This window comes from Psittacula echo, assembly GCF_963264785.1.
Source record: "Psittacula echo genome assembly, chromosome: 3".
Lineage (NCBI taxonomy): Eukaryota > Metazoa > Chordata > Aves > Psittaciformes > Psittacidae > Psittacula > Psittacula echo.
The window spans coordinates 48,304,356-48,317,218 of NC_137736.1; the positions used below are offsets into that span (position 1 = coordinate 48,304,356).

The following is a 12,863-nucleotide window of genomic DNA, read 5'->3' on the forward strand; positions in this document are numbered from 1 at the left end:
AATAAACCAAGAACCCAAACCAAAAGCAGCCAGGTGATCCTGGGTAGAAACAGGCTGATTTAAAAAATACCAAGGTATTGTCTGAACCCTAACACTCAACCCAAGCTGCATTTCCAGAACTAATTCATGCATTGATTTTCCCATTGATCTGCAGTAAGTGCTAGGTTCCAAGCTAGATTAGCAAAGGTATTTATATGTTAAACTGGGGTCATATTAGTAGTCTTAGTCACCATAGTACTTAAATCCAGGTGATTTATAGTTCAGATTAGGTCTCTATGCAAGACGCTGTGATCCCAGTTGTCTCTTGCTATTTTCCAATAGTTCAGTGAACACATTTAAAAATCTGGTTTTATATGCCCCAGTTGCTTTGAAAATGAGGTATATCGTCCAAACCACTTGGGCTTTGCAAAGGCTTTTGAAACATGGCCCTAAACACCCAGCCACGTACCCTATGTCAGGCTAACTGGGGTTTCCTCCTTCCTGGGATTTAAGGTTCACAGCTTGGTGTTTCAGTGAAGTTTCTAAATATTTTTACAGCTTATCACCAACTTGTTAAAGCATTCACAGATTCTGAGCTACCAAAGGCAAGGGCAGGCTATAGATAAAGTGACCAGCTCTATCATTGACAGCACATTTGGGAAACATTAACCAAAAGTAAAAGCTTTTTATAAGAAGGCCATAAAATAGCAGCAGTAATTATGTTTTCCCAAAGTTAATAATTGACTTTTGTTTATTTGTCTTTTTGTAGAAAACATTTTCCTTTCTCTCCTACAATGGATAAAACCTATAAAAGGCCCCGCAAATTGGATTCAGCCTTTTTTCTTCACTCTCGTCATGCTTGAAGGCTGATGAGACATAGCCTGACACAGAAGCTTACCTGAGGAAACCTACTTCATTGGCTGGTTCTTAGCCCAGACATGAATATGTTGGTCCACCTTTGGCTTGTCTGTGGTCTGAGCGCTGTCGTGACCCCCCAGGATGTCACACCACAAGCCCAAATGTTTCTAGAAGAGTTTAACAGGAAGGCAGAAGACATCAGCTATGAAAGCTCCCTTGCCTCATGGAACTACAACACCAACATCACTGAGGAGACTGCCAGGCTAATGGTAAGTGCTCCATCCCATGGGTTTTACTGCTTGAGGAATCTGACAGCTACTTTCTAGTTTATTTTGGTTCCAGTTAAGTTGGCTGAAATTGGACTGCTACTTCTTTGGTAGCTGTGGCTTAGTTTCAGGAGGGTAGAGGGTCTTGCTTTAATGTAGCAATGCCTCGCTGGAGGTGCCCGGGCCTCTACCAGCCTCTACAGCTTAGGGTTGGTGCCTAGGCTGCCTATGCAGTACATGGGGATGGTCAGAGGCTGGCCTTGTCCCTAGCCATTACCCTGAGTCACCCTGGTGAGTGAAGGGAAAAGGCAAGGAAGTGGTGCATGTTCTGCCCCAAAATCTGAGAGAGATCTTTCCTTCTGATTGGGGTCCACCACCACCACCACTGCTTCCTGGTGCACCATTCCTGTGCAGGGCTCCTTTCCTCTTGGAGAGGTCACAGGCTGGAGGGAATGGTCTTCTTTCAGGGCCCAGGCTAGAGATGCTGCCTTGCAGCAGGAAGGACCACAGCATTTGTACTTATGTTATCTTGCAGTACAGTTTTCCCTGCTTCTCAACCTCTCGCTGTCGAGGCAGATGGGATCCGTAGGCAAGTACCATGTTTATAAAGAGCAGTCAGCCATGACCTAGGTGGTTACAAGATCATGGCTGCCATGTGTCAGCCTAGCATTTCATAACAGTGGAGCCCTTCAAAATGAACAAAGCCACCTTAAATTTTGTAGCTGTGTGTATGTTAAGGTTAACTCAAGCTTTACAGAAAAACAATTCAGAGCAGAAAAATGAAGCTGAACATCCTACATCCAATTTTCTGTAATGGTTTAACTCTTCCACTTTGTGGTCTTATAGCTTAATTAAAACATGGTTTAATGATCGCATTTCTTAATTAAAGCAAGGAGACTGGTTGCTGGGAGAAATCTGAATGGCTAATCATTGTCAAGCTGGAATGTTTTCTGAGACACCAGGTACTTAAACTCTAACATTTCCAAACATGTAAAATAAAAGCCCCATATAGTACCTTCAGCATCAGTGAGATGATAATAAAATACGTGAGGAGACACCAGCAAGAAGAATCAATTAGTTCAGTGCTCAAAGAGAACATTTTCTCTCACTTGATCTCTTCAGTAACACTTGAAATAAGCCCACCTATGAGAATCAGACTTAATGATCTGGCCCCTTTCCAACCATATTCCTTGTAAACTGGGCCACAAACACCCTAACTATTCCTCTGACTTCTCAACCAGTACCTCTAATTGAGGAAAAATCAGACGGCAAGCTAACTTCTTTCCCCCAGCTTTTATAGCCAAAGAGCCCCCTCTTCTGCCCCACTGCTACTAAGACACCTATCAATCCCTGCTCAGCACAAGGAGTTCAGACATAGATTTATACAGTATGTATGAAAGAGCTTTTCAGAGACAATATGACATTTGTGTTTCCTGATGCCTCAGCAAGGAGGGGCTCTGCTGAGGGAGATGTTACAGGCGCCCTCTCCACAACCCAGGAAGCTCTGGCATGAGCACAATTAATTAAAATGTCCTGAGGACCCAGGTTAATTAGTACTGTTCTTGTTACCATTTGGGATTGGTACTGATACACAATGTACAAACACATTTTAAGAAGGTGAGTAAAAATAAGACAGTCCGAAATCCAAATAATGTCTTTATGGGGCTACTTTGTGCACTGAAATTGGGGAGTTTCACATTTCATGGTATGTGCTTGTGGCAGTGATAAAAGCAACCTCATGCTAAACATTTACGTTTTGCATGCCCAATTTAGGCACCTATTTAGAGGCTTCTGAGCTCAAGTATAATCGTCTATTTACCAGAACTTCAGGAGAAATTAATATTTGCATATGGTTATTGATTTTATATATATTGATATATTATGATATTATTGATATATAAATTGATATATGCATATGGCTGCTGTCTGTCACTGCTACTTGAAGCAGAAATGGGGAATGACATCTGGGATACAGATCTCTCGTGCCCTGACTTGTATCTGGTTTTTGTTAGGCATAGGTGGGTGGAAAAAAGCACTAAGGGAAGAACACGTGGTGTTTTAAAGTATCAGGGAACACAGCTAGGTGATGCTGGATCGATTATAACAAGCATGGTGTGAGGTGACAGGTCTGCTTTTTGCTGTTTCCAAAGAAAAATAGTTATCTGGATATGCAAATAAAGCAAAGCCAAAGCATTCTTCAATCATTTCACTGTGCAGTGCAAATGCTCGACCTGCAATCCACAGGAGGTCTCCACAAAGGAAGTTTTCCCAGAAGTAACATTCTTGCCTACTGAGTATTTCAGGACGCTGCACTCTTTTGGCAGAGTAATTCAGCGTTTGTGTGAACTTCTTTCAGAATGAGGCAGGCGCCAAGTGGTCCGCGTTTTATGAGGAGGCTTCCAGGAATGCCAGCAGCTTCCCGTTATCCAGCATCCAGGATGCTCTCACCAGGCTTCAGATTCAGACTCTCCAGGACAGAGGATCATCTGTGCTGTCACCAGAAAAATACAGCAGAGTAAGTTGATGAATGTAGCTCATTTTTGTGAGGTGAGTTGAGCTGCCTCCCACAACACCCCCAAGCAAGGGCAGAGTGTTGTTGTCACCCTGCTTGTCACAGGATGATGCCTTCTTCCAGCACCGGAATGGAGAGTGTACCTGTTCAAGGTACTCATAGCAGTACAGGACTGATGGGGTGGTCTGGTTTACCAAGCTGGTTCCCATCCAAGTCAGCAGTTTCTCTGTGTAATCCATGCAATGAATTTCAAACATGAACACATGCCTCAAAGGTGTTCTTGACAAATAGCTGTATTGGTCCTAAGAGGAAAAGAGTACCTGTGAGAAGTGCTTGGCTAAGTCCAAACCTAGGGCAATGAGCGGAAAGAGATGGGTCAAAGGACATTCAATGAGTCAAAAAGGTGGAGGAAGACTTTCTTTCTCTGCTCATGTAGCATTATTAAACAGTGAAAAGGGGGCTGTTTTATGCAGCGGGCACCCTGGGATGCCTGAAATTGGAGAAGGCTGGTGACTTCCTTGCACAGAAAGCTGCTGAAGGCCATCAATATTTAGCAAGATTCATAGTAAGGCTTGATGTTTCCACTGACAAGTTCATGTAAAAGGCATGTGCATGGATAACGACTATATGTGGAGTTGGAGTGAGCAGCTGTGCAGACTCAAAAGGGATTTATAACCAAACACTTTAAGGCTAAATTAGTTTCCTTTTGCTGCAGATTAAATTGAAAGAGCATTGAGTTTGGGATCCTACAGTCCTGATTCTAGAAGGATCCTGAGATTTTTCTGCTAAGATCAGCAGTGTTAACCACCATGCAAGAAAAGCAGCAGGCTGGCTGGGTCTCCTGTCTGATCCAAATGAGACGTGTTTCTGGGCAGATTACCTTGGTGGGGATGCTGACAGTTCCTAACAAAGCTGTGTTTATTTTGGAGCACAGCAGTGCACTGATGGCAATGCTTTCTCTGTTGAGGAGGAATTTTTTCAGTATCCTCCCTGTTTCAACACCTGCAATTTCCTAGATAAATGGCCTTTGGGGATGAAATTGTTGACTTTTGATTGAAAAGTGACTTTTCGCACAGTCCGATAGGATTCATCAATACAAAAATTTCTCTAGGCACCAACTTACTTTAATGCTGATAGAGATAAAGTTAGAGCTAGTCATTAACTACCCCTCCCACTGACAGATCTACATAGTTATGATTTAAAGTTTTAAATGAGAAATAACATAGTCCAAAAAGAAAAGCTGGAAGTGGTACATGGGTGTTTTGAGGAATGAAAATCTGAAACATAAAAAAACACCCCAAACCAGAGCTATGTAGCATAGTTTCAGAGGTAGAGCTGAATGATTTCAGATTAATTTGGCCTTCAGCTGACACAAGACATAAGCCGTAACTTCCGTGTAATGAAGTATAAGCAGATCCATGCAATCAGTGCCATGCGATGTTAAAAAACACAAGTAATAGGGAGCCTCGCAGCATCTGCAGAAGGGGCCCTTTTTGCTGCCTCTCAAAACCATGACCTACTGAAAAAATTTAGATGCGTCCACGCTTATGGAAGCACATTGCTGAACTGTATTGTTTGATTGCTGCTGTACATTGCTAGCTGTCATGACGGTCTGCGCTCATTAAATCCAGAGCTCTCTCTGACTGTATAATAAGGACCTAAATATTACGTCATATATTTGGGAGATTGTCTGCCTTTTCCAGCTAGGTCCTGGTTCAGTAACACATTTAGGAAAATTCCTTCATTAATCTCTGCTGAGCTTAACCGTATGTTTAAATGCTAAGCTGGTGGGTGAAGTGTTGAATCGAGCTTTTAAGGAATTAGCATAATTGGCTGCTATTTTGCACAAAGTGTGTTTCTAACAGACTATCTCACATCTAACTTGCAGCTGAGCACTGTGCTAAATACAATGAGTACCATCTACAGCACTGGGACTGTCTGTAAAATCACCGAACCATCCGAGTGTTTGGTGCTGGAGCCAGGTACAGTACTAACCATAGCCCCTACTCTGTCCTTTACACTGAGGGTTCAAAACCAAAAAGCCCAAGAGTGGCTCCTGACTGCAAGAGACCAGGCTGTCATTTCAATAGATATATCCTGCTATCTAAAACTTAGTCATAATTTGGTTGCATCTTGTGGTTCAGGGACCTCCAGCAGGCCTGTTGCCCACAAGACATACTGTCTCCTACCTGTGGTAGACAGAATTTGAAGAGAGCTGTCCAGCCTGTGTGACAGTCTGCCTGTCACCTGGAGTTTGCCTGTGTCACAGAAAGGCCATTTTTTTCCCCATCATCAAAGTCTTATTGGACTCAAATTACGTTGAGGCCAGTTCCAAGAACACTGCCCATTTAAGGGAAGCTAATGTAGAGAGAGCATATAAGGGACTTATGATCTGCTCCATGTCTCTTAAAGAGAAAGGCTTAAAGGAAAAGCTCAAATCAGAAAAGGACGCAATAAAATAGTGAGTTATTGCAAAATTCTTTTGCTTTGGCTCATTTGCCTCCTGTGAAAGAAAAATACAGATTCTGCTTTTTCAAGCCTTAGTACGTATTTTTTTGTTCTGACAGGTCTTGACACTATTATGGCTAACAGCATGGATTATAATGAGAGGCTGTGGGCCTGGGAAGGCTGGAGAGCTGGCGTTGGCAGAATGATGAGACCATTATACGAAGAGTATGTTGAACTTAAAAATGAGGTTGCAAAGCTTAATAGTAAGTCACAATTTTATCTTTCTTTTCTGGCACCCAGAAAGTAACAAATGTGTGAGTCTTGCACAATTTGGAACTGTTTTCTCAAGGGACAATGGCAGATGTCTGCTAGTTTTCTTTTAAAATAGCTTTTGAAGTAGCTATATTATCTGTCTCTTGGCCAAACTGCACCTGTATCACCTGCTTTCCTATATCCTTGTTTTGTGAAAATTGTCAAGCTGGAGCTAGACACAAGGAATAAGAAATTATAGTCTGAATAATTAGACACAAAAAAATCAAATATTAAGAAATGATCATAAAGAACTTTCTCCATATCACTAAGGAAGGGGCCTCAGCTATGAGACATTTCCACTCCAGGCTTAATGGAGCTCAGTGGACTGGAAGAGTTGGTGGAACTGAGAGCTGAATTCCAATCGTGGTATCTACACCTGCCCTGGTGGTTTTGTTGCTAGAAGGGGGGCCCCATATTCAGGGTCCACCACCTTACATCTCCAGTTTGAACCCCTTAGTGCACAGCCTGACAAAGGCTGCCCTCCCTCATAGCTGCAGGAGCTCCAGTCAGGAGTGACAATTTCCTTTGACCTCCAACTGGAATGACCTTAATTAGCAGATAACCGTGACTGCAATAACTGCATTTCTTGGAACACTACCGTACCTGCATATTCATGGAACAGAGCCATGCAGGAGCACCCTCCTCCTGCCGAGACCCTTTGCAGGTCTGCATGTGATCAGCAGGGAGCAGCACTTCTTCTGCAGACTTAGGTGGTTCCATGTGTGGTATCCTGATTTGATGCATCTGTGCTTTACAGGTTATTCTGACTACGGAGATTACTGGAGAGCAAATTACGAAGCAGATTATCCAGAAGAATACAAATACAGCCGTGACCAACTGGTCAGAGATGTGGAGAAGACATTTGAACAGGTAGAGGCAGGAAAAAACTCTCATCTGAGCCTCAGGGTTGTGTTTTGTGATGGAAGTCTCCTTTGTCAATGTTGTGAAAGGAAGATAAAACCTGCTTTAAACTGACTAATCCTAGTCTGCATGGGGTTAACAGATGTTGGGAAACATACACTTTTTAACCTCTGCAGCCATTCTAAGACCAGCTTGGTCCCCTTTGGCTGCACTCTGCCAAAGGCTGGAAAAGAAGGGGCTCTGCAGAGCTGAGATATCTCTCCTCCAGGCAGGGCCCATGAGGGAAAGCATGTTTCCTATGGGTAGATGGCATCTGTGATACTCCTCATGTAAAGTTAGCAATGCTTCCTCCCTCATACCTGAGCAGGACTTCTGGGGCTAGGATCTGGACTCAGCACTTGAGCCCTGAGGCAAAGCTTGGCTTCAGGTTTGGGGTACACTTACCTGACAGGACAATTTTGTCAGACACCTTTGAGGCTCTCTGTTTAAGAGGGATGAGTGGCATAGAGCAAGTGAAAATAATTTGTTTCCTTCTTCTCCTCTGCCTCCAGATAAAACCTCTGTACCAGCAGCTGCATGCCTATGTGAGGCACCAGCTGGAGCAGGTCTACGGCCCTGAGCTCATCAGCTCCACAGGATGCCTGCCTGCTCACTTGCTGGGTATGTCAACATGGCCATGTCACGCAAGCCTGACTTTGTACTCAGGGCAGACCCCTTCAAGGCATAAGGAAAGAGAGTAATCTGCCTGTTTAATCAGGATATTAACAAACAGGCTACAGATAAGAGAAAGGGAGAGGAGAAACAGAGTAAAGTCCCTGGCAGAGATGACACAAGTGCTTAGCAGCAGTGGCGGGTAGGGAAGGCAGGTGTCCTCATCCTTGCTGGAGCTGGTAACTCTCAGCTCAAAACTCCAGCACTGGGCTGTGACATTTCCCTCCCCTCTGCAGTGCTTGTCTTCCTTAGAAATGAGAGTTTCAGAGAGACTCATTTTTCCTTTTAAATCGTATTTTAAGGATCCACATTTCCACAACTTTGCTTCCAAAGCACGAAGCATCAATTTGCTGTAACTGTAATGTACCTGAACACGGCATCAACAATCACGTGGACTAACAACATGAATTTCAGTTGTGAACAGAGCTTTGAGAAGGTGACCTGTCCTGAAACTGTATTTTAAAAGAATAGCTGATCTTGTGGAATAGAAGGATCTTTGATCTGACTTTGACCTATGCTGACTTCCTAGAACTTCTGCCCTCCAGAGCTGGATCAGACCTATTTAGATAAATAGGATATCTGTTTATGACACTGCACAATTTCTAGAACTGTCTGGCACTTTTGAACAATATATAACCAATCATTTAAATTATTTCTATGTTTCTGTCTTTTTTTGAAGGTGATATGTGGGGTAGATTTTGGACAAATCTGTATACCTTGGCAGTTCCCTATCCAGCCAAACCCAACATTGATGTAACTTCTACAATGGTTCAAAAGGTAAGACGTGCTTTCATGCAATATGAATTATGCAAGAAATCTAGATGGAATAACGATTATACAGCAGATCTCAGCTGCTTTTTTAGAAAGCCATAGCTGCCCTAAGGCAAAACATTGCTTTCAGCATCCTTTTTTGTTTGCTCTTCACCTTAATGTGTTCATGCACTGTACCTTTTCCCTTAGCTGTTCTCCTCTCTTTCTTCTCCACTCTCTTTGACCGACTTAATCTTGGCTCCACATCTATTTTCCTCAGGGACCTCTATCCATTAAGAAATGTATTTTGTACATATAAATATTTCAGAACTCATGGAGTTGGCTGGTATCAAATATGACCTTTGCCAGCCATTACCATAATCAAATAGTTTGTGTATTGCAGTTTGGGTTGTTGTTTGTTTTTCTTTTCCAGTCTTGTTTATTTGAATACAGCTAGGAAACTGCAGTGCTGCCTGTTATCTTTTGATAGCTGCATAGCACCATAAGGTCTGTGTTTGAGATCTGTAGTGCTAACAGGTGTGACGGCACCTTTACCAGAACGGGAACATGGATGAAGATAAATCTTTGTAGTCTTGACTAAGATTCACTCCTTTTACAAGGTAAAAGAAGTGAAGCTCTGGTGGAATTTGATTTCTAAAACGTGATTATTCACCTAAAATTTACCTCCCTTTCAATAGGAGCACTCCATGCAAAAGTTATGCTGGCAAGAGAAGGAATGGAGAAATTTGATTCATAAGCATTTTGAACAAGTCTGCATCAATCTCACCTTTATTTTACAGTAGTGACTCCCTTGTAGTCATAAATTTACGTATATTAAAGTACCACTGTGAGGAGGGAAGCATTATTTACAGAGCCTTGAGGCAAAGGCTGAACTCATCCTTGTTAGTGGATGTACCCAATTTAGGATTCTCATCTAATTGATCTGTCTGCCACCTAAATCACTCTGAAAACTCAGTCCAGTACATAGAGGTCCTGCCATGTAGAATAATAAAACTGCTCAACGACAAAAATGTTTTGAACATTACCATGCAGTTACAATCTAATAAACAAGTCTTCTAGATGCATTTGCCAGGTTTTATGGTTCTGGCTGAGCTCTCCTCTAATGCTCATCTTCTGGGACAGCGGCTTCGCTCTCTCAAATCGGTAGTCCCCAGTTGAAATGGCCAAAGGGTTGCATCCCAGATCTGACATGTTATTGAGAGGAATGCCTTTTTTATGTGCACTGACTTAGCTTTGCTTGAGGGCTTCTCTGGTCTGGGTCAGGTGCTATCAGCTGAACCTCTGAGTGAAGAAACCTGTTTTGTTTGTGGAGAAAACACTTAATTCCAGTTACCAGCAGAATTTACAGAAATGCCAAAGACAAACACTGCCATCTTACTCCCAGAAAATGAGGTGCTGATCTGAAGTTCATGGGAGATAAATATGAAGTCAGCTGCCCTGTGTTAAGCCAACCGCAGGGAACAGGCTCTGTGGGAAGCAATGGTTAATGATGGTGTTGTCTCCCTCAGCAGTGGGATGCAATGAGAATATTTAAAGCTGCTGAGGCCTTCTTCACCTCCATTGGCCTCGACGAAATGACTGAGGGCTTCTGGAATAACTCTATGCTCACAGAGCCAGCAGACAACAGGAAAGTTGTCTGCCATCCTACAGCATGGGATCTGGGGAAAAATGACTACAGGTACTGCGATTACTATAACCCCTTTTTATACCATCTCATAAAACATTCATATTTTCACTAATGGTACACCATACTGGTATAAGTTATATTTTTTCATTATTAATAATTTTCTTCTAGCTGATAAGATGGGAAAGGAAGATAAAAGAGCAGGCATTCCTGTGGAACTGTAAACCTTTCTGTGTAACTTTTACTATGAAGATCTAATGACTACTCTCAAATTTATATGAATTACATGAATGGCTATGTTCTAGAGCTTAAGGAATAAGCATAAATACTGGTGTTTGTGGATACCAGTGAGATCTGGGGACACTTGCCCACTTAGCAGAAATGGGACAGGGTTCCTAAACAGCAAGTGGAAACCTGAGAGCCCACCATCTTCCTTAGCAGATCTATCCAGTTTCGTGAAAATCCAACCATCTCTTCCATATTTGGGAAAGGAGAGGGACAGCAAATTCCCACGCACGGAAGTCTCCTGGGGCAAATTCTGTACCCTCTTGCAGTCCCCACGGCTACCTGGGGAAAGGGGCTGTTCCCCAGCAGAGCCTTAGTGAAAGCTGCCAGCCTCACACCTCACTAGTTTAGCAAGGTGAAAGTAAACACTATTTGGAAGAAATTCCATTATTTAATAGTGCCAATGGGAGGCTGAAGTAGCCAGAGTCAGTGGCACACAGGTTTTTTTACACCGCTCTCTTCCTGAGGTTGATGGTGGGTACTCGCTCTAACACAGTGAGTTCAATGCCAAGTTTCACAGTGCACTGCTTCTCACAAAACAACAATTTTCACTTACCCCCAGCACAATTTCAAGGTGGGTGACAGTGTTCTGCTGAATTCCCCATCCAAGTATAGCTCTTGCAGGAGAAACTGCACCCCAGGCTTTGCAAGGGGCAAAGGGTGTTTGCAAGCTCTGGAGGCTGCTTTGTAGACAGGGCTTGGGCAGCATCTGGCTAAACCACTCTAACCACAAACATGTTGCCCTGGTGCGCAGGATCAAGATGTGCACCAAAGTGACCATGGACGACTTCTTGACCGCACACCATGAGATGGGCCACATTGAGTATGACATGGCGTACTCCGTGCAGCCCTACCTGCTAAGAGACGGTGCCAACGAGGGCTTCCACGAAGCAGTGGGTGAAATTATGTCACTTTCTGCAGCCACCCCTCAGCACTTGAAATCTCTTGACCTCCTAGAGCAAACATTCCAAGAGGATGAAGGTAAATGCATACATAAATATTATATATTTATGTGAAAACACTTGCAGGTCTTATTTTGTAGCGGAAGATTGTGTCTGCAAACTGAGTGAGCAGCTGAAAGGCTTCTGAAAGTCTTACCCCACTAACTTACCAGAAATACTATTTTTTTTTTTTTCCCAGATCACATAATGAAGCAAGGGTCACTACTTTATAATGCTGCTACATAATTTAGAAATGAATAGCTAGCACTTCATTATCTTCAGTACTGAACAATTCATTCCCAAATCTTCATTGTTCATTTAAATGAGACTCCAATAGTCTTTTCAATTTCTGTTGCATGAATTTGTACATATTTCTACCAAGTATGTACTTAGCAGTTCAAATGAAACTGAAACCTTGAGATTTCCATCTCCTACTTAAGTGAATATTGAGCGGACAATGTAGGGAGGCCTTCATTATAATTCATTTTGTCTGGTTTCTCTGAGTATTACCTTATAAAGATGGAGATGCACATTTTGTACATTCTGAGATGTCTTCAACTTGATATTCTCCAGAGCCTGGGAAGATTTCCAGTGGTATATAATGAAATGTAAATGCCAAAGTACTAGGTTATTTAAGGGGGGGGGGGGGGGGGGAAAGAAAGAGGCAAAATTCTATACTATACCTAGGTGATCTTTTCTCACGTTGCTTTTTTCAGTAGTATTCACTTTTTCTTTAGTGAAAATTTGTAATTCAAACAGGATGTAAGCATTAGCTGTAAAAGGAAGCAACTTTAGCCGTCTAATCAGATACTAATTGCTACCATAACCATTACCTTAACTACTTCTCTCTTCAGAAACAGAAATCAACTTTCTGCTCAAACAAGCACTAATGATTGTTGGAACAATGCCTTTTACTTACATGCTGGAGAAGTGGAGGTGGATGGTGTTTAGTGGTGAGATTACAAAGCAGGAATGGACGAAGCGGTGGTGGGAGATGAAGTAAGTTTGAGAAACAAAAGCGATTTTTTGCAAATGAACCTGCAAAACCAGCCCTTCATAGTTACTGAGTGCAGTGAAATGCCTGTGCCCCGACAGGACAGGATCTGTCTCTCAGGCTGTTTCTACATTGCCTGGTAGTATACCAGCTACAAACGCTCAGTGTGGTACAGACAACATCTCACAAGCAATGTGTCCCCATTAGCACTGCGTATAGTCCCCAGCAGTGTACTCTGCCTGTCAGCAGACTATCCCCTCATTTCTAATGTCAGCTCCTCTGATAAAGACAGCCCTTGGCC

General features: G+C 42.7%; 1 protein-coding gene across 1 annotated transcript in view; it reads left to right on the forward strand.

Annotated features, from left to right (window-relative positions):
• Positions 1-917: 917 nt before the first annotated feature.
• ACE2 (angiotensin converting enzyme 2) overlaps positions 918-12,863 on the forward strand; it is a gene marked incomplete at both ends in the record, with an annotated part of 28,583 nt that continues 16,637 nt past the window's right edge. Inside the window, 10 exons of the mRNA XM_080613256.1 lie at positions 918-1,106; positions 3,460-3,618; positions 5,504-5,597; positions 6,183-6,326; positions 7,133-7,245; positions 7,788-7,896; positions 8,627-8,724; positions 10,227-10,396; positions 11,382-11,608; positions 12,423-12,567. Coding sequence (XP_080469382.1) covers positions 918-1,106; positions 3,460-3,618; positions 5,504-5,597; positions 6,183-6,326; positions 7,133-7,245; positions 7,788-7,896; positions 8,627-8,724; positions 10,227-10,396; positions 11,382-11,608; positions 12,423-12,567 — 1,448 coding nt within the window. The remainder of the gene's footprint in view (positions 1,107-3,459; positions 3,619-5,503; positions 5,598-6,182; positions 6,327-7,132; positions 7,246-7,787; positions 7,897-8,626; positions 8,725-10,226; positions 10,397-11,381; positions 11,609-12,422; positions 12,568-12,863) is intronic.